This window comes from Hevea brasiliensis, chromosome 4, assembly GCF_030052815.1.
Source record: "Hevea brasiliensis isolate MT/VB/25A 57/8 chromosome 4, ASM3005281v1, whole genome shotgun sequence".
NCBI classification, from domain to species: Eukaryota; Viridiplantae; Streptophyta; class Magnoliopsida; order Malpighiales; family Euphorbiaceae; genus Hevea; species Hevea brasiliensis.
The window spans coordinates 9,066,535-9,089,046 of record NC_079496.1 but is presented as its reverse complement, the minus strand read 5'-3'; the positions used below and the strand labels follow the sequence as shown (position 1 = coordinate 9,089,046).

General features: G+C 32.7%; 1 protein-coding gene and 1 pseudogene across 1 annotated transcript; one reads left to right on the top strand and one right to left on the bottom strand.

Moving 5' to 3' along the window:
* Nucleotides 1–2,048: 2,048 nt before the first annotated feature.
* Nucleotides 2,049–4,572, bottom strand: LOC110641333 (gibberellin 2-beta-dioxygenase 6). The gene is made up of 4 exons (XM_021793015.2): nucleotides 3,988–4,572; nucleotides 2,833–3,154; nucleotides 2,443–2,674; nucleotides 2,049–2,341 (listed from the first exon to the last, which is right to left on the bottom strand). Exons 1-4 carry the CDS (start codon nucleotides 4,467–4,469, stop codon nucleotides 2,328–2,330), a joined length of 1,050 nt encoding a protein of 349 aa, XP_021648707.2. The 5' UTR covers nucleotides 4,470–4,572; the 3' UTR covers nucleotides 2,049–2,327.
* A 2,510-nt stretch (nucleotides 4,573–7,082) lies between these two features.
* LOC110641342 (9-cis-epoxycarotenoid dioxygenase NCED6, chloroplastic-like) lies at nucleotides 7,083–11,822 on the top strand (annotated as a pseudogene).
* Nucleotides 11,823–22,512: the final 10,690 nt, after the last annotated feature.

The following is a 22,512-nucleotide window of genomic DNA, read 5'->3' as shown; positions in this document are numbered from 1 at the left end:
ATAAATAATTACAAAATCAAAGAATGAAATCGTAAATAGTTACGAAATATAGAGATTAAATAATAATTTAATCTCAAATGCAATACATGAATGAGAGAGAGAGAGGGTAATAGAGAGATAAAAATGGATTAGAAAGGGGATGATGGACAAAGAGATGAATAGAAACTATAAATAATTATAAAAACAAAGAATGAAATTGTAAATAGTTACAATATATAGGGATTAAATAATAATTTAATCTTAAATGCCAACACTTAAAATAAATAGAAGCATTTGAGTATGTTACGAAAGTAAAATTGAGAAATTAAATATTTTTTTTAAATATAAAAAGTAAATTATTAATAATTATAAAAATGTGGGCTAAACAGTCAATTACCATATTATTAAACTACCAGTAATAATGCAAAATTATTAAAGTTTGGTTTTGAGCCTCCACATCATTTACTATAAAAGTCGAGAAATTTTAGAAATATAACCATTGTATATAAAACAATTTTATTAAAGTTATATATATATATATATAATAGAGATATTTTTTTTATTATTGTCACATAAAATTTTAAATTTTAGCATTATCACGTGACACTTATAATATAAAAATTATTATATTTTATATTTATAATAATTAATAGAAGTAATTATTATTATTAAATATCTTTATTATTATTGTTATTACTATAATTTTTATTGTTAACTAATTAAAAATATTATATATATTTTAATAATTTTATAAAATTTTCATTTAATTATTCTTAAATTTTTATTCATTTTATTTAATTATAAAAATTTAAGAAATATATATATTAAAATTAATAAAATAATTTAAAATTATATTATAAAAATAATTACATGAAATTAAATATTTTATCTTCTCTATTCTTTTTATATATTTAATAAAATTTAATTTATTTTAATATTATTTTTATTTGATCTTTTAAATTTAAATAATAAAAAATTATTAATTACTAAATATAATTATCATTTATTATGAAATTTTTTAATTGTCAATTTTAAAACATCAATAACAATTATTTTGAAGAAAAATAAAATATTTTTAAACTCATTTATTGTATGAAATAATCTTATTACTCCAATGCTTGTGTATTTTGTTTGCTTTCTATGTCATTCAATCATAATACTATTACCCCAATACTATTATATTTCGTTTTCTCTACTATAGTAATTTACATTGCCTCGCAATGCATTAAAAGTGATGAAAACAAGAAAAAAAAAACCTCATTTAATTATTAGATATTTAATCGTAATTTTCATTTATATTTTTGAATTTGGCAATGTATTTTAGAAATCTCAAATCAAACTATTTTTGAAACTGATAAATGAAACGATACTCATCACTTGATTTTCATCAAACTTTTTGCAGGTTGTAACTAAGGATGGGAATAGCATGATATTCGCAAAAATTATTTTACTTAAATTTAATTAATATTTTTAAAATTTAAATTTATTTTAAATTTAATTATTATTATTATTTAAAAAATATTTAAATTTATTTAATTTTATATATTTTAACTAATAATTTATATAAAAATTATTTTTTATTAATATTTTATATTTTAAAAATTTAATAATTTTATAAAATATTTAAATTTTGTTTTATTTAAAATAAAATATAAAAATTTATAAATATTATTATAAAAATATATATATTTTATATTTAATTAAATATTTATATAAACAAGTTCGAATAATGAATATCTAACATATAAAATTAAAACACAACCTAAATTCATCACGAATATTATTTTCAAATTAAAAGTTTATTTTAAATTTAATTATATATTACCTAAATTCATAATTTATTTTAAATTTAATTATATATTACCTAAATTCATTTTATTCGGATTCGGTGATATTTACAAAAGCCCAATCCTTACCATCCCTTGCTGTTTGATGGGTCATGCATACTTGATTTCCCTCCCACCGGCCTATCATATGAGTAATTTAGAGGAGATAATAATATATAATTAAAATAATCAATCCAATTTAAATTAATGAAAGGATGTTAAATAATAATATCTGACATCAGGTAATAATTAATATAGAGTTTTTGTAGTATTATTAAGGAATTAAATATATAGTTTTCACATTAACATTTTCATTTTATCCTGTCTATGGGTATTAGACATTGTTCTAATTAGCTTGTACACAAATAGAAGGCAGCTTATTGTCCACATATTTTGCTCTGCAAGAGGCAGCTCCCTCCATTAACTGAAGCTTACTTTTCTATTCTCTGCTGTTACTCAACGAGGATGGTAATAGATGGGAATATAAGGGATAAACCATCTTCATCTTCCCCATTGGTTGTCTCAGCTTGCAGGCCCTGTTTCAAAATGAATAATTGCCACCCACTATACTAGAAAAATTATGGGAAAATAAAAGAATAAAAAGAAAACAAAAAGAATAAGCTAATAATGGCCTAACCAGACTCATTCTGCTTGAACCTGAACCTCTCAAGCCCAACCTTAAAGCCAATGGTCTTTATGTCTTGCTGCACTTGTGCCTGGAAATCACTGTAAGTGAAAGGCTTGTACTTAGAGCTTTGTATCACACTCCCTTCAGCTGGGAAAACGAAGTAGCAGATTGAATACCGCTCCCCATATTTGTTTGGCTTCACTCTGTGTTTAACACTCTTATATTCATCGTTGCTTATGGCCTAACCAGGATGAAGAATATTATTTAAAAACATTATCAGAAAACAAATAAAAGTGAAGAAAACCAAGAACGTTATTTTTTGTGTGATATCTTGTAAGAGTGTTGATCACACACTATGCAAAGAACAAGAAGTTTGAGTGAATAAAACAGAAGAGTAACCTGCAACATATCTCCAAGGTTGAGAATGAGCGTATCAGGAATGGGCTCAATCTGGAACCATTTATCATCCTTGAAATGTTCAAATCCACCAACTTGTTCCTGGTTCAATATGGAAAGTACTGAGCTGTCTGTGTGAGCTTCCATCCCCCATGTCTCATTAGCTACAAAGCACTGAGGGTATCGATAAACACGTATAAATCCTGTGGATTCTGACAAGTAAGACTTGGATTGCTCAGGATTCAGATTGAGGGTATTGACCATTGCTTGGAATATGGTGGAGGCAATTCGAGCCAGGTGCCTTCCATATTCTTCCAACAGCAGTCTAGTGGGGCACATAGAAGAAGAAATCTTGTTAATCAACAAGAAAAAGAATAAAGCCGAACATTTCATTTCAAACAAATACCAAGAAAAATAAAAATATTTTATTTTATTTTGAAAAAACAGATCCTTTAATAAGTAAAATTAAGCATGTAAATAAAATGCACGGGGGCAATAATGCAATCAAATCTTGGAGGACATGAATTTCAATCAACTTTATCAATTAAGAAGATAGCATGTGATGCAGAGAGACAATAAAGAGGGCAACAAAATGGAACGTTGCTATCCATTAACCGTGAAAATCATATCAGGAACCATAAAAAAGAAGCGCAATGATGTTTCTTTTTCGGCCACGAGTAGTACAGATGGGATGGCTTTCCATTGTTGCAGGGATTTGACATATCATAAAAATATCCATCAGGTATTCGACAAGGGAAATAGATAGAAATTGAAATTTAATTTTGCAGTATGCCAATTTAATTATTTGAGAATTATATGAGAGAAGATTAGAACATGTCTTAATAGGATTGAAATTGAATTGATTGAAACGTGTTCGCCTCAATTACAGGAATCAAACTCATCTACAGCGGCTAATAGATAAATACACTGTTATGCAATAGTTGAGCCGTTAATTATTGTGAAAACAGAAAGTTATTGATGCTGACAATTCACATCTATTCTTTTCCCTTTTTATATTTTCCGTTGTATAGAATTGAAGATATGGACAATCCAATCAGTGTGTCTCTTATGGGTCTTCCTTTGCCTACTCAAGAACTGTTCAAATCTGAAAAGTCCAAAAAATCGACGAAATGGGACAAGGAAAGATGAAAATTGTACCTGAAAGAATCAATTGTAGGATCTTCAGCTTGAAACTGAGAGAGTTGACCGAGAGGAACATTGAAACCTTCCACCCAGTTGATATTCTGGGGGCCTCTTGACAGGGAATCCCCAGATGGGGTAAGAGCAGGGGTGCCCCAGAAGTAGGACATTGGGCTACTGATCACTAGTGCTTCTTTGGATTCAAAAGAAAGAGAGAAAATCTTCTTGGAATGATCTTGAAGTTGTCTCAGAAGGGTTAAAGGAATCCCATGGTTGACCAAACGAAACAGGCCCCAGTGTTTACAAGCCTCTCCAAGCTCATCCAGGTTGAGGCACTGGAGATCTATAAGAGGGATAGGATCATACTCTTGAATCGACTCTTTGGCGATATCATCAAGGTCGGAGCTTTGAGCTTGAGCTTGAGCTTGAGCTTGAACGTGAGGGCTTTCGCTTTGTTGGCGAAACACAGGTGGGTAGGATTCAAGGTTCATTTCAGACATTTATTTTTTTTTTTACACTAACACGGCAACACCCTCTTGAGTTGCTCCTCGATCAATGATATCACAGCTACCAAACGCAATGGAATATAAAATATATAGGGCGTGAGAGGAGTTATTGTTGCCGGGGAAAGAAATTAAATGTAATCTAGGAGTAGGGGAGGGGGGGGGGGGGGGTGGGGGTCCATCGAGCCTGTTTGGTGACAGGCTCCCACGTGGAGTCCCTCCACTCTCCTTCTGACCTATTGTCTTCTGCACTGGTAATTTTATTTGTCGACATGAAGAGTCGTTATATTCTTGAATGAATCTTGATTCTCGAGGGTGGGCTTGATTGGAAAGCTGGAAACTAAGTACAAGACTTTGTTTCTAGACCTAGGTCCCCTCTTACACTTAACCTGGCAAAAAAAGAGGAAGCAAGTTTGTCTAGTTATTCTTTAAAATGGGATATAATAATCACTCAAGAAAACAAAGGAAATGCACAAAAAATAAACAATGAATATGGAGAAAGGATATAGGAATAAAATATATATCTATCCACACAGAATTGATTAAAGATTCATTGTGTTGTTTTTTGCCTTAGTCCGTTGGATGATTCTTGTGAATTTATTTATAGATAAAAATGCTCCAGATTGGGAGTAGTGGTGATGGAACAATTCCGAGGAGGAAAAAAAAGTTTTCTCCAAATTGAGGTGGTGACGACGAGCAATGAATTTGGAGGAAGCAAGGCAGTGTATGTGTGAGCGTATGGTCACAGCTCACAGGCCGCTTGTCGCATTTGTCAACTCAATCTATTTTAATTAAATGGCTAGCCCCATTAGGAAGCCTCCAGCAAGAAATGCTCTTTTGTGTTAATCATGAATATTTACAGCAATATTAAAAAAATGTTAGTGTCTAATATTATATCATTTATTAAGTAAAGTCTATGATTTGAATATATTAAAATTTTATAGATAATTATAAAAAAAGCTAAAAGTTTCATAGGATTCATGTTTTGTGTAAATATTTTTAATTAAAAATATATGTATCGATTCGATTTATAAAAGCCACACAATACCTTTTTAATATATATAATATTTTAAAGAATAAAAAAAATTTAGATCCTTTTTTTAGCATATTTATCATTTTCTCCTTTTTCTTTTAACATAATTAATAGAGAAAAACAATTATAGTAAGATTGGAGTCTTAATTAGAAGTTAGAACCTATATTTAAAATAATGCCATATATCCTTTGCTATTTTAAGGATTTTTAATTCAACAAATCCATGAGCAATATCATTTTGGGCCCAAATTCTCTGTTATTTTGGATTCGAATCGATTCCTCTTTGTGGCCTAAAAGTTAGCGGGTCCACAAGCCCCTTCCCCAAATTTTCATTTGAGTAATTATTTTATTTGAATTGTAGTAATTCTCTTGTATGGAAATGATATATATATATATATATATATATATATATATATATATATATATATATATATATCCTGCCTGCCTATTAAAAAAAAAAAAAAAAAAAAAAAAAAAAACTAAAGCAGAAGCATGTCTGGTGGAGAAATTTTGTTTAGGATCCGAGGTCGTAAAATTTGATATTCTTGAAAGAAATTAATTCAAAAGAAAGAAAGATCGGATAAATAAAATTTTGGGCTGGCAGTGTTCAAAACGGTCCATTGTTGTTTTTTGAGCCGGAGAGGCAAGCCCATTCTCTTACCCACTTACCCAAAAATTTAAAAAAAGATCTTTTAATAATAATAATAATAATAATAATAATAATAATAATAATAATGTAGTAAATGAGTATGTATTATGCTCATAGGACAATAAAATGATGAATTTTGACCTAATTATTTGTACCAAAAATATATTATTTAAAAAAAAAAATCAAGGTGAAAACTTCTAGGGCTCAAATATGAAATTCTTAGAGTAATACATAAAAAACCATAAGAATTTAAAATTTTAGTTATTGTATCTTTAGAATTTTATAAAATTCTCAATTTCTTTCATCAGCTTCTCCTTTCATAAAAAATTTTTAGATAAATTATTATTTGATTATTACATTTTTAACGAAATTAATTATTTAATCTTTATATTTTAAAAAATATATTATTTAATTTTTATATTTTTTTTTATTAAATTATTTAATTTTTCATTAAATTTTTTATTATATTAATTAAATTACTATTTAATCTTATATTTTAATAAAAATAATTAATTAATCATTATATTTAAAAAAAATATATTAATTAATCCTTATAATTTAATTTCACTACCTATTTAATATCATAATTAATTTTTATATTTAAATTACCTAATCATCTCTCGTTACTCTCTTTGATTTCAACACACACGCACATAAGACAATCACTGAGGGGCGCCAGTGGCCGAAACAGAAGTCAAGACAAACAAAATTCTTGTGTAATAACACATATTGATTAATTTGAAGAGCTTGATGACCGTCGAGATGATTCTTCATCCTCATCTCCACGCGTCTAAACCTTCTCTAACCAGCTTAATTGCTCTCCCACCACCCTTAAAACTTTTGTATATAAAGCATCCAATATGACTAAATCAAACTACCCCTCTATTCTTTCAAATTTCCACACCCTTCTCTCTCTTATATTCTAACCATGCAAGCCTCTCTGTATCACTTTTCTATAAGCGCTTGGCTTAGACCCTACAATTCAAACACAAATTCACAAACCATATATCACTTGCAAACTATTTCCTGGCAAACAGTTGCCGCAGTCACCACCACGCTTGCATAAGCCAGCACCCCATTGTTTCAACCTGAACCTGTACTCATATCACCACAAAAGACCAACTACTCAATTGCTTTAAACCCAATTCAAAAGCTTGCAGCCTCAGCTTTGGACAAAATAAGGCTTCGCTACTTTTACCACTGGAGACATCAGAGAAGTCATATACTGCCTAAAACCGTTGACCCGCAGGTCAAAATTTCATGAAATTTTGCACTGTTTAGGGTAATCATGAAAAATTATATAATAAAATATAATTTACTGTAATTATTAATTATAATAAATTTATATAAATTTTATTATAATTAATTATTATAATTAATCTATTATATGTATAATAGTTGTATTGTATCGGATAAATTTTTTGACATAAACACATTACGTGGCATTTACTTACGCAACGACGCTAATCATGCGTATGCGCCCATAGGTGGACACCGCTTATTTGATGGTGATGGTATGATTCATGCAATTACCTTGAGATTTGGAAACCGAGCCAGCAATAGCTGCACGTACACCCGTACGGGCATGGGCTAGGGCTCCTTTCCCCAAGCAGTAGGTGAGTTAAATGGACACTTAGGCTTGGCTCGGTTGATGATCTTTATGGCTCGAGCTGGTCTCGGCTTGGTTGACGAATCATGAGGCACTAGCGTGGCAAATGCCGGGATGTGTATTTCAACGGTTGATTATTGTCCTTGTCCGGGGATGATCTTCCTTACCATGTAAAGGTCAAGGGTGACAGTGATCCCGAAACTGTTGGACGGTTCAATTTTCATGATCGGCTTGATTTTCCCATGTTGCACACCCTAGAGTGGACCCAGTCAACGGTAAGCTGCATGCATTGAGTTACAACATAATAACGAAACCATACCTAAAATACTTCAAGTTTGATGGGTGCGGGAAAAAGTCACGTGACCTGAACATTACATTAGATCAGCCAAAATGATCCACGACTTCACATTGACGTCGAATTTTGTAGTAATCCCTGATCAGCAAGTGGTGTTCAAGTTATCCGAGATGATCCATGGTGGTTCACTCGTAATATATGACAGAAACAAGATATCAAGTTCCGAATTTTATCGAAAAATGATGAGAACGAATCAAGAATATGGTGGATTGACGCACCAAATTGCTTTTGCTTCATTTGTGGAACGCTTGGGAAGAAGTTTCCAGTAATTGTGGTAAAATCATCGTGGTAGGGTCATGCATGAACCCGCCAGGCTCCATGTTCAACGAATCCTATATCCCAGTTCAAAGTGAATTATCCGAAATACAATTGAATTTGAACACCGGTGAGTCGACCAGGATGGCAATAGTCTCAGGGATGAATTTGGAAGCAGGGAAAGTAAACTGGAAACTTCTAGGTGCGAAAACCCGATTTGATTACTTGTCAATAGCAGAGCCATGGCCGAAGTGTTGTGGTATTGCTGGGGTGGATTTGGAGAGTCGAGAAGTGACCAAATTTATGTATGGTGAAGGCAGGTTCGGAGGTAAGCCATTTTTGGTGTCGAAAAATGGGCCTGATGAAGTTGGCAAGGAAGATGAAGGGTATATAGTGGGTTTTGTAAGGGACGAGATGTTGTGCACTGTGTAAGTGTGTAAACTGCAAAGAAACAAAGCAAATATATAAAATACCAATATTTACATGGTTCACCCTCTCAACATAGGGCTATATCCATGGGTATGCCATCTTTCACTATAAATAAATAAATAAATCATCATTACAAGTTCAAAACTATATTATCCATTAACCCAATTACGCCCAAGAAAACCCATACAATATCAAACTGCTCATAGTAAATATATTAGTTAGTCTCTCTCAGTCTCCTGTAGACATAACCCAATATATTTACTATTACAATACTACACCACAAAAGGTGCCTTCAACTATATGGGCAAGAGCCCTCTTACCAATGGACAAGAATTCATTCCTCTTGAATTTTATGTCCTTACTCTACCTTAGGCCGAAGCTTTTCTCCACTGTAATGGGCAAAAGTCACTCATCAATGGGCATAGTCAAATCTGTAGCAATTGGCAAAGCCCCTCTCTACAATGGGTGACAACTTCACTCCATGAGCTGAAAGCCACTCTCTTCAATGGGCAAAAGCCAAATAACCTTTCCATCATTCTCCTATTTATAGTGTTAATATCCTTAATCCTTATCTGATTAGAAGTCCTACTCAATTTAGGAATAACACTAAAATAAGAGTTTTACTAATTATGAGAAATATTCCCTCATTCTATTGAGAAATATTTCTCCTTCTCAAATTAGTAAAAGATCTCTCTCGAAATCCCATTAGGATTTTAAGTTATAATTCTAACAATCTCCACCTTGACTCAAAATCCATCAACTATTGCATACCTCAAATTCTTGAGTGTCATCAAATCATCACATCTTCATGCTTGAACTTAAACCCTTCAAATCATCAATCTTTCCAATCTTCATCTTGGGTGTAACTTGCTTCTTTCTTCAAAAAATCTTTGCGTCATTAACTATCTAGATTTTGCATCAAGAGCTCCACCTAAATTTTATCTCTCCATCACCTTGAACTTGCATCATTATTGTTGCATGTGCAACTTTTCACATATCACAATAGCTCCACCTTTAACCAAACTCACCAAGATCATTCCCATGCTCTGATACCAATTTGTTGTGCACTGCGGAAGCATGTAAACTGCAAAGAAATAAAGCAAACACACAAAACACTAATATTTATGTGGTTCACCCTCTCAACATAGGGCTATATCCACGGGCATGCCATTTTTTACTATTAATTAATAAATAAATCATCAGTACAAGCTCAAAGCTATATTACCCATCAACCCAATTACATCCAAGAGAATCCATACAATATCAAACTGCTCATAGTAAATATATTAGTTAGTCTCTCTCAGTCTCATCTAGACATAACCTAATATATTTATTATTATAACACTACACCACAAATGGTGCCTTCAACTATATGGACAAGAGCCCTCTCACCAATGGACAAGAATTCCTTCTTCTTAAATTCTATGTCCTTACTTTACCTTAGGCCAAAGCTTCTCTCCACTGCAATGGGCAAAAGCCACTCATCAATGGGCATAGCCAAATATGCAGCAATTCGCAAGGCCCCTCTCTACAATAAGTGACAACTTCACTTCATGAGCTGAAAGCCACTCTTTTCAATGGGCAAAAGCCAAATAGCTTTTGCCATCATTCTCCTATTTATAGTATTAATTCCCTCAATCCTTATCTAATTAGGAGTCCTACTCAATTTAGAAAAAATACTAAAATAAGAGTTCTAATCATTATAGGAAATATTCCCCCATCCTATTGAAAAATATTTCTCCCACTCAAATTAGGAAAAGATCTCTCTTCAAATCCCATTAGGATTTTGAGTCATAATTTTAAAAATCTCTACCTTGACTCAAAATCCATCAACCATTGCATACCTCAAATTCTTGGGTGTCATCAAATCATCACATCCTCATGCTTGAGCTTGAACCCTTTAAATCATCAATCTTTCCAATCTTCATCTTGGGTGTAACTTGCTTCTTTCTTCAAAAAATTTTCATGTCATTAACCATCTAGATTTTGCATCAAGAGCTCCACCTAAATTTTATCTCTCCATCACCTTGAACTTGCATTATCATTGTTGCATGTGCAACTTTCCACATATCACAATAGCTCCACCTTTAACCAAACTCACCAAAATCATTCCCATGCTCTGATACCAATTTGTTGTACACCGCGAAAGCGTATAAACTGCAAAGAAATAAAGAAAACACACAAAATACCAATATTTATATAGTTCACCCTCTCAACATAGGGCTACATCTATGGGCATGCTATCTTCTACTATTAATAAATAAATAAATCATCATTACAAGCTTAAAGCTATATTACCCATTAACCCAATTACACCCAAAAGAACCCATACAATATCAAACTGCTCATAGTAAATATATTAGTTAGTATCTCTCAGTCTCCTCTAGACATAACCTAATATATTTACTATTATAACACTACACCACAAAGGGTGCCTTCAACTATCTGGGCAAGAGCCCTCTCACCAATAGGCAATAATTCCTTCCTCTTGAATTCTATGTCCTTACTCCACCTTAGGCTGAAGCTTCTCTCCACTGTAATGGGCAAAAGTCACTCATCAATGGGCATAGCCAAATCCGCAGCAATTGGCAAGGCTCCTCTCTATAATGGGCGACAGCTTCACTCCATGAGCTGAAAGCCACTCTCTTCAATGGGCAAAAGCCAAATAACATTTTCCATCATTCTCCTATTTATAGTGTTAATTCCCTCAATCCTTATCTGATTAGGAGTCCTAATCAATTTAGGAATAACACTAAAATAAGAGTTCTACTCATTATAGGAAATATTCCTCTATCCTATTGATGAATATTTCTCCCACTCAAATTAGAAAAAAATCTCTCTCCAAATCTCATTAGGATTTTGAGTCATAATTCTAACACGAGATGAAAGAAAGGTCTGAGTTGGTGATAGTAAATGCATCAAGCATGGAGCAAGTAGCTTATGTGAGGTTGCCCACTAGAGTGCCTCATGGGTTTCATGGCACTTTTGTTAGTGAAGATGAATTAAGAGGACAAGCTTAGTGTTAGCTAGCTTCAGTGGAGGATTATTATTTGCTATTTCTATATATGATCAGCAGAAATATTAATGAGCCTAGATTGTAGTTTTGTATATAGCTAGGTTTCTAAATAATCTGAAAGAAAAACCATATGATCATGTAAACGATATATAAATATAGATATACACTCATTTCCATTGTATATATAGATTTCTATAATAGTTGTGAATATATCGTTGATTCAACATGATGATCTATATTGATACGTGTTAAGAAGGAGCATGAGAAGTTGGGAAGAAAAGAAAACAAAAAGGGTGCATGTTAGGAACTAACTTTTTCTCAAATTTTTAGTGCATGGAGGATATTGCATATTTGAATTAATTAGCTAATTGTAACGGTCGAGCTACAACCACTAGAGGAATTGCCTAAGGAGCCTTTCTCCCCCCCTTTCGGGACTCAGTGTCCTCACTGAGGTTTGTCCCACCATTGCCCAAGAGGACACGCGAGCGGCTCTGATATCAATTGTAACAGTCGGGTTCCAACCACTAGAGGAATTATTCGCTTTGGCCATAAGCATCACAGTTTTGTCCCATAGGTGGAATGAAGAACTTCCTAGGAGGTCACCCATCCTAGGATTTCTCTTAAGCGAGCACGCTTAACCTTGGAGTTCTTCCAACTCTCCAGGCCATTCTACTAAAAGGCACCTCTAGTGATTAGTTCTCCCATTTTATATATCATTACTTTTTGAACCCAATACCATCTCCGTGCTTTGCCGATGTGGGATTTGCCTAAGGGACCTTTCTCACTTTGTCATGACTCAAAATTTTGTGTCGTTACCGGTGCATAATTTAAGTATTCTTAAATCATGCAAGCCTTATAAGAGTATCTTGAATAAATATATTGTCACTTACTAATCTCAAAAAATGATAAAATCTAAATAAACAAAATACTAAATAAACATAATGAATATCCCATAAGTAACTGCGGAGTCTCTACAGATTTCAAATAAAAATTTAAACTGTTCAATAAATTAAACTAATTATTAGCTCGAAGAAACATGAATTCGGGCATACCATGAGAACAAATTAAAGATTGCCCCTCTCCAGAAAATAGGCTGAATATTTGGATCAACTGCAGAATTTTATTGATCTGAAACAGATAATAGACAGAGAAAACATGGTTTGAGCTAATGCTCAGTGAATAATAATTATAGCACACAGCGGAATAGGAACAGGCAAATGCTTGATTAATTTCATAATAAATTTTCTATTCAATAAAATCATGCTCATACTATCAAATCATTAATAAAAATAATTTCATAAAACATATATATATATATAAGAAATTCATTCAATTAAAATTTTATGGTACAGTATACTAAGGTGATAATACCCCACATCACCAAAGGCTAGATGGTAAGCGCGCTACCAGATATTAGATACCTTCCTCCTCCTTCACAGATATCAATATATGTGATACTAATGCAAACCATAAATTGCAATGATGCATGACTCAACAATGCAATCTAATACCGTGATGGTCCACACGGTAGGGTGAGATAGCAGATACAGATACTGGGTACAGGTATCAATTCAAAATAAAAAATCAATTTCCAAAAATCAATCAAAATCAAACCAAAGATTTCAGATAATGAATAATAATTGACAGTGTAATTCCAACAGTTTATTTCAACAATTTCAGAGAGTCAATAAGATCAAATCAATATCAAATCAATTCTACGTAACACATCTGTAAATTTCACAATTAGATATTAATCAATATAAATGATATTAAAGGCCTGTTTCCGAAATCCTAATGGCTCTAATACAGAGATAATTAACAAAATCAATTATTTAATCAAAATCGGAATAAAATTCAATGATAAAATAAAACTCTAGAAAATCACATGTAAAATAATTATTAAAATATTGATTTAAAATTTTATTTAATAAAAATTTTAATGCTAAGAAATTTTAAAAGGGATTAAAACGGTATCATGTACTATAATTACCACTCATCTGGAACCTTCAAGATAATATTTAAATTCAATAAAAGAGAGACAATTTCAGCTGACAGATTGAATAGTCAAATCTCTTACATACCCAAAATAGAGCAATTATTTGATCAACTAAACTAATATGACAGATCCATTAAATATATATAAAAATTTTATTTTAAAACCAAAGGTGCTAATAATAATAATAATAATAATATTAATAATAATGAAATTAATAAAAATAAATTAAGGAAAAAGAAAGATAAAAAAATTAATATAACAATAATAACTTTAACAATATATATATATATATATATATATATATATATATATATATATATATATATATATATATATATCTGTGTGTGTGTGTGTGAGATGAACAAATAGATGAATGAACGGACGATCCAGGAATGAATGGACGAATGGACGAGACGATAATCCAGCTCCTCTTATATGTATATATATAATCTAAATTCAATATTATTGTCCCACAGTAATCATGATCAACCCAATTTAATACCAATGATAAAAAAAAAATAAATTTCTAGAGTAGTTGTAACAGATTAAGGAAAGAAAATAAAATCAGATTTACCCATTATTGAACAAAGAACGAGAATTTTTACCTTGAAAATAGAATCGAATGTAATGAATAGAGAAGTAAAAATTTAGGGAATCTTTGCGCACATCAGGTTATAAATCGTAAATATATATATATATATATATATATATATATATATATATATATAAGATGATGAAAATACCTGTTGAGAGTATTTTGTATAAAAGGAGGTGATAAACAGGTTTTGAGAGCAAAGTTTAGCAGAAAGATATTATTAGGGTATATATATTTCAAGAGTTCCATTAAGTGTAGAATGGGATAAAAGTTATTATTGAACTAGGTTGTTTAGATTACAGATATATATTTAATTTCAAAAATAATATATCTATAAAAATAAATAAACAAGTCATCCAATAAAATATATATGTTTTAGATAAATATATTAAATTATTGTTAGCTAATTAAAATAAATAAATAGATAAAATATTAGTTTTCCACATACTTCCCCCCTTAAAAGAAATTCGGTCTCCGAATTTAAACAGACAAAATTCTAACCTAAAGAATCAAGTAAGTGAGAATATTTAGCTCGCATTTAAGATTCTGCCTCTCATGTGGCCTCACTACTTGAGTAATTATGCCACAAGACATTGACCAAATCTACTTCCTTAGATCGGAGTTTCCTAATTTGTCGATCTAAAATCTTTACTGGTTGCTTCTTATATGACATATCATCCTTAAATTGTATGGTTTGAGGTTGCAAAACATGAGATAGATCTGGTACATACTTCCTAAGCATAGAAATATAGAAAACTGGATGTGCATGTGCAAAACTAGGTGGAAGGGCTAAATGGTAAGCAACTGCTCCAATTCTCTCCAAAATTTCAAATGGACCAACAAAATGAGGGCTAAGCTTTCCTTTCTTCCCAAACTTCATGATTCCTTTCATAGGTGAAACTCTTAGAAATACATGATCACCAACCATAAACTCCACATCTTTACGCTTAGGGTCAGCATAACTTCTTTGTCGACTTTGAGCAGTCAAAAGTCTATCACGAATTAGTCGAATCTTCTCTGAAGTTAACTGTATCAACTCTGGTCTAGTAAGCCTTCTTTCTCCAACTTCATCCCAACAAATCGGTGACCTACACCTTCGACCATATAATGCCTCGTATGGAGCCATCTCTATACTTGCCTGATAACTATTATTATAAGCAAACTCCACTAAAGGCGAATAATGATCCCAACAGCCACCAAAATCCATAACACATGCACAAAGCATGTCCTCAAACGTCTGTATAGTCCTTCCTGACTGTCCATCTGTCTGAGGGTGAAAAGCAGTACTAAATTCTACTCTTGTTCCCAAAGCTTCTTGAAATTTCTTCCAAAATCGAGAAGTAAACTGAGTACCACGATCAGAGATAATGGAAACTGGAACACCATGAAGACTAATAATCTTGTTTATATACAACTATGCAAGTTTAGCAAAGTCATATGTAGTCTTCACAGAAAGGAAATGAGCAGATTTTGTCAATCTGTCCACTATCACCCAGATTGCATTGTAACCACCTTGTGTACTAGGTAAACCCACAACAAAGTCCATAGCAATGCGCTCCCACTTCCACTCTGGAATAGGCAATGGCTGAAGTAACCCAGATGGTCTCTGATGTTCTTCCTTAACCTGTGGACAAGTCAAACATTTAGCAACAAAGTCTGCAACATCTCTCTTCATGCCACCTCACCAATAATGCTTCCTTAAATCACGGTACATCTTAGTTGAACCTGAGTGTACTGCGTAAGCAGAATAGTGTGTCTCCTCCATAATTTCTCTTCTCAATAACAAAGAACGCCATCATCATTTAACATGAACCCATGAGCTTGGCCTTGATGAATACTATCTATAATCTCACACAACTGAGAGTCCCTCTTCTGAGCAGCCTTAATTCGATCAATCAAGATAGGCCTAACTCGAAAATGTGCTAAGAATGATCTTACTACGATTTCAAACTCTACTCACTGATCTAACAACTCATGTAATTCACCAATCAGAGGCCTCCTCTTGGTAGATATATGGGATAAACTACCAGAAGACTTATTGCTTAGAGCATCAGCCACCAATTATAGCTTTTCCAGGGTGATACTGTATGATGCAATTATAATCCTTCAGTAATTCTACCCATCTCCTTTGCCTAAGATTAAGATCACGTTGGTCAAAGATGTATTTGAGACTTTTTGTGGTTAGTGAAGATTTCACAAGTCTCACCATACAGATAGTGCCTCCAGATTTTCAAAGCCAAAATTACTGCAGCCATTTCCAAATCATGAGTTGGATAATTCTGCTTGTGCCTTTTCAACTGACAAGAAACATATGCAATAACTCGTCCATGCTGCGTCAAAACACATCCTAAACCAATCCTAAAAGCATCACAATACACTGTATAACCCCCTGATCCAGAAGGAAGGGCTAACATTGGTGCTGTAGTTAAACGAATCTTAAGCACTTAAAAACTTTTTTTACAAGCCTCAGACCACTGAAATTTGACATTATTCTGTGTCAACTTAGTTAAAGGTGCTACAATACGAGAGAAGTCTTGAACAAACTGTCTATAATACCCTGCTAAACCCAAGAAACTATGAATCTCTGACACAGTTGTGGGTTTAGGCCAATAAAGCATTGCCTCAACTTTCTTCTTATCAACACACATCCCATCCTTAGATACTGTATAGCCTAGAAAAGCCACACTATCTAACCAGAACTCACATTTTGAGAACTTGCCATATAGCTTGTGTTCTCATAAGGTCTGAAGGACAATTCTCAAATGCTGCTCATGCTCCTCTTTACTCTTTGAGTACACTAGAATGTCATCGATGAACACTATAACAAATTGATCTAAGAAAGGCTTGAAAACTCTATTCATGAGATCCATAAAAGCAGCTAGAGCATTGGTAAGACCAAAAGACATTGCAAGAAATTCATAGTGTTTATACCTAGTCATAAAGGCCATCTTGAGTATGTCTTCTTTCTTGACCCTCATTTGATGATACCTAGTTCGAAGATCAATCTTGGAAAAACACTTTGCACCTTAAAGTTGGTCAAATAGGTCATCTATGCGTGGAAGAGGATACTTATTACACACAGTCACCTTATTCAATTGCCTATAATCAATGCACATTCTCAAAGATCTTTCTTCTGCACAAATAACACAGGAGCACCCCATGGAGAAACACTAGGACGAGTAAACCCCTTATCTAGTAGGTCCTGTAGCTGCTCCTTCAACTCCTTAAGTTTTGTGGGTGCCATACGTTAAAGTGGCATAGATATGGGCTCAGTTCCAGGAACTAAGTCTATACCAAACTCTACCTCTCGCTCTGGGGGTAAACCTAATAAATCTTCTAGAAACACATTAGGAAACTCCTTAACCATTGCAACATTCTCCAAACCTGCACCTTCTACCTAAACATTTCTAACATAAGCTAGATACCCCTTACACCTCTTTCGCAATAATCGGCTAGTACTCACTACTGAGATAAGATTACTAGAGGCTATACTGCGATCTCCCTGAAATTGAAATTCTGCCTCCCCAGGAATTTTAAAGAGTACAACATTATTATGACAATCCAATGAAACATGATAAGTGGCTAATCAATCCATGCCTAAAATCACATCAAACTCAAACATATCCAAAGAAATAAGATCTACAGCTAATTCCCTATCTCCAATGTGAACTATACATCCCCTACACACCATATTAATGTTTATTGCATTCCCCATAGGTGTTGATACAGATAAAGGATACTCTAACAAAATAGGTGGTGCACTAAATCTAATGGAAAAGTATGGAAAAACAAAGGAATGAGTGGAACCGGGATCAAACAGTACTTTAGCATTAAATGAACAAATAGAAAGTATACCTATCACTACTGCATTAGATGCCTGAGCATCTTGCTGAGTCAAAGCAAAAACCCTGGCTTGACCTCTACCACTAAATGTCTGTCCCTGAGTTTGAGCGGATCCTCTACCACTAGAACCTCTACCACTTTGACCATGACCACTAGAACCCTAACTTCTACCACTATATTGTGAAACTGGCTGAACCTGAGAGGGAGCAGAATGTGCTACATGACCAGCTCCCTGAGTTGTCCCACTAGTAGGACAGTCTTGTCTACGGTGTCCCAGCTATCCACAACCAAAGCATGCTCTAGTGACCCAATGACAAGTGCCCTTATGCAGCTTACCATAATGCTGACAAGGAGTGAAAACAGGCCTAGTGCTAATCTGACTATACTGAGCATTCCCTGCATGAGTCCTTTGCTCACATCCCTGACCAACTCTAGATTGATGTGCCCTATTACCAACTGTAGACTGAGAACCCTGCTTATTATCCTGATAAAAACCCTGATGACTTTGTCCTCTGTTAAACTGATTACTTTGACTATCTTTCTTAAATCGCTTGCGCTGCTCACGAGCCCAACGTTCATCATCATACATCTCCATTTATCAAGCCCGATCAACCACCTCCTCATATTTAAGTAGTCATAAAGGAGCTACACGATCAATTAGCCTATCTCGTAAGCCCCTTTCAAACCTGCGAGCCTTCTTCTCCTCATTTGGAATTAAGTGTTTACTAAAGCAGGATAATTTGGTAAACTTCATCTCATACTCGTAATTGTCATGTTGCCTTGCTTCAAGATTTCAAACTTCAAAGCCTTAGCCTCTTGAACACTAGGAGGGGGAAATCGCTCTAAGAAGAGAGAGTGAAACTAAGGCCAGAGGATAGGACTTTCGAGTTGCCCATTCTTCTTAGAGAGATACCACTCATGAACAACTCCCTTAAGCTGATTTCCTGCCAACATCACCATCCTAGCACTACTGTAACCCATAGTGTCATAACACCTCTCCATGTCATTTAAAAAATCTAAGGGATCAGCTAATGCATCATCTCCAGTGAACTCCTTTGGTTTTAGCTTGAGAAAGTCTATAGAGTCAAGGAATTGAGCCCTATCCTGAGCTGGTGCTGAAATAGGGCCAACCACTAGTTGCTGTGGTTGAGTTGTAAGGTACTCAGTTATAGTATTAACAGCACGATTCACTGAATGCAATCCCGCCGCCAGATCTGCCACAGTAACCTGACCAGCTCTAGGTGCTTGAGCTGCAATAGCTAATTAGAATGGTTGTGCCCCAATCTTAGCCATAGGCATCTGTTCAGATTTCTGATGAATATTTTAAGGTGGTACCTCCCCTGTTGGATCAAGGTTTGCACCATTAAGACCCTTGGCCCTAGTTCTTCTCTTATGTTTAACAGACCTAGGCACCTATTCATTTTAATAAACAAGCATTAAATCTGAAAATGTGAGCCAAATTAAGATAGGTAAAAAAGTACGAAGGATGCAGACATGTAAAGCAATGATAAACTGAAAAGATGTTAAGGATCCTATGCTCTGCAAGTTTACTAGACCTCAACCGGGCTCTGATACCAACTTTGTCACGACCCAAAATTTTGTGTCATGACCGGCGCATAATTTAAGTATTCTTAAATCATACAAGCCTTATCAGAGTATCTTGAATAAATATATTGTCACTTACTAATCCCAAAAAATGATAAAATCTAAATAAACACAATACTGAATAAACATCATGAATATCTCATAAGTAACTGTGGAGTCTCTACAGATTTCAAATAAAAACTTAAACTGTTCAATAAACTAAACTAATTAGTAGCCCGAGAAAACATGAATTCGGGCATACCATGAGAACAAATCAAAGATTGTCCCTCTTCAGAAAATAGGGTGAATATTTGGATTAGCTGCAGAACTCTACTAATCTGAAACAGATAACAGACAGAGAAAACGTAGTTTGAGCTAATACTCAGTGAATGATAATTATAGCACACAACGGAATAGGAACAGGCAGACGCTTGATTAATTTCACAATAAATTTTTTATTCAATAAAATTATGCTCATGCTATCAAATCATTAATAAAAATAATTTCATAAAACATATGTACATAAGAAATTCATTCAATTAAAATTTTATAGTACAATACACTAGGGTGATGATACTCCACATCACCAAACGCCAGATGGTAAGCGCGCTACTAGATATTAGATACCTTCCTCCTCCTTCACAGATATCAATGCATATGATGCTAATGCAAACCATAAATTTTAATGATGCATGACTCAACAATGCAACCTAATATCGTGATAGTCCACACGGCGGGGCTAGATAGCAGATACAGATACTGGGTACAGGTACTAATTTAAAACAGAAAATTAATTTCCAAAAATCAATCAAAATCAACCCAAAGATTTCAGATAATGAACAATAACTGACAGTGTAATTCCAACAGTTTATTTCAACAATTTCAGAGAGTCAACAGATCAAATCAATCTCAAATTAATTCCACGTAACACATCTATAAATTTCAAAATTATATATCAATCAATATAAAAGACATTAAAGGCCTATTCCCAGAATCTTAATGGCTCTAATGCAAAGATAATTGACAAAATTAATTATTTAATCAACATCAGAATAAAATTCAATAATAAAATAAAACTCTAGAAAATCACATATAAAATAATTGTTAAAATATTGATTTAAAATTTCATTTAATAACAATTTTAATACTAAAAATTTTTAAAAGGGACTAAAACGGTGTCATGTACTTACCACTCACCTAGAACCTCCAAGACAATAGCTTGATTCAATAAATGAGAGACAATTTCAGCTTGATTCAATAAACGAGAGACAATTTCAGCTGACATATTGAATAGTTGAATCTCCTACATACCCAAAATATAGCAATTATTTGATCAACTAAACTAATATGACAGACCTATTAAATATATATAATAATTTTATTTTAAAACCAAAGGTGATAATAATAATAATATTAATAATAATGAAATTAATAAAAATAGGTCCATTTAAGAAAAATATAAAAATAAATTAAGGAAAAAGAAAGATAAAAAAATTAATATAATAATAATAATAACTTTATATATATATATATAATCTAAATTCAATATTACTATCCCACAGTAATCATTATCAACCCAATTCAATACCAATGATAAAAAAAAAAAAGAATTTCTAAAGTAGTTGTAATAGATCAAGGAAAGAAAATAAAATCAGATTCACCTATTATTGAATAAAGAACGGGAATTTTTACCTTGAAAGCAGAATCGAAGGTGATGAATAGAGAAGTAAAAATTTAGAAATTTTCTGCGCACATCAAATTATAAATCGTAAATTTATATATATATATATATATACACACACATATATATCAATAAATAAAAGATGATGAAAATACCTATTTAGAATATTTAGTATAAAATGAGGTGATAAACAGACTTTGAGAGCAAAGTTTAGCAGAAAGAGATTATTATGGTATATATATTTAAAGAGTTCCATTAGGGGTAGAATGGGATAAGAGTTATTATTAAACTGGGTTGTTCAGATTATAGATATATATTTAATTTCAAAAATAATATATCTATAAAAATAAATAATCAGGCCATCTAACAAGATATTCTTTTTTTTTTAGATAAATATATTAAATTATTATTAGTTAATTAAAATAAATAAATAAATAGTTAAAATATTGGTTTCCACACTAATATTAATAGTCATTCCCTTAATCCGATCAATAAAAATTGTGTGTTAAATTTGCGAGGAAGTTGGGGTGTTGAACTGTAAGAATTATTGGCAGTGTCGGTTGCTTATTTGGAGAAGAGGCTATCATACACTTAATTGGAGATTCTTGGAAAGTCTTTTCCATTAAGGAATTTCTTGCTTCTGTTTGGTAGGTGTGATATATATATATATATGAGATTCGAAACCTGGACTCACATGTTACAAAGGTGACATGGCTACTGGGTTATGACCATATCGATGAATCTCACATATTTATTGTGAAGTAAGTAAATATTTGTGCCAATTGGCTTGCTTCCTTTATTACTTTCTTAACACATAGAATTTATATTTTTATGATCCTAGATAATCTTATTTACTTTCTTTACATGATTTAACAACACGAAGGAAGGTTCATCGAAGGTGATGATGATATTTAATTTTGTTAATTTGCTTCCCTTTTATTTTTCCTTTATTTTCTTATACTTAAATAATTAATACATTTTTGTAAAAAAAAAAA

What these genes read in the sequence shown, in the direction of transcription:
- LOC110641333 (XM_021793015.2), bottom strand. Translation starts at nt 4,469, where the DNA reads ATGTCTGAAATGAACCTTGAATCCTACCCACCTGTGTTTCGCCAACAA. An exon ending in CCTACAATTGATTCTTTCAG is followed by an intron (nt 3,155 to 3,987) that starts GTACAATTTTCA and finishes GTGCCCCACTAG; the next exon opens with ACTGCTGTTGGAAGAATATG. An exon ending in ACCTTGGAGATATGTTGCAG is followed by an intron (nt 2,675 to 2,832) that starts GTTACTCTTCTG and finishes CATCCTGGTTAG; the next exon opens with GCCATAAGCAACGATGAATA.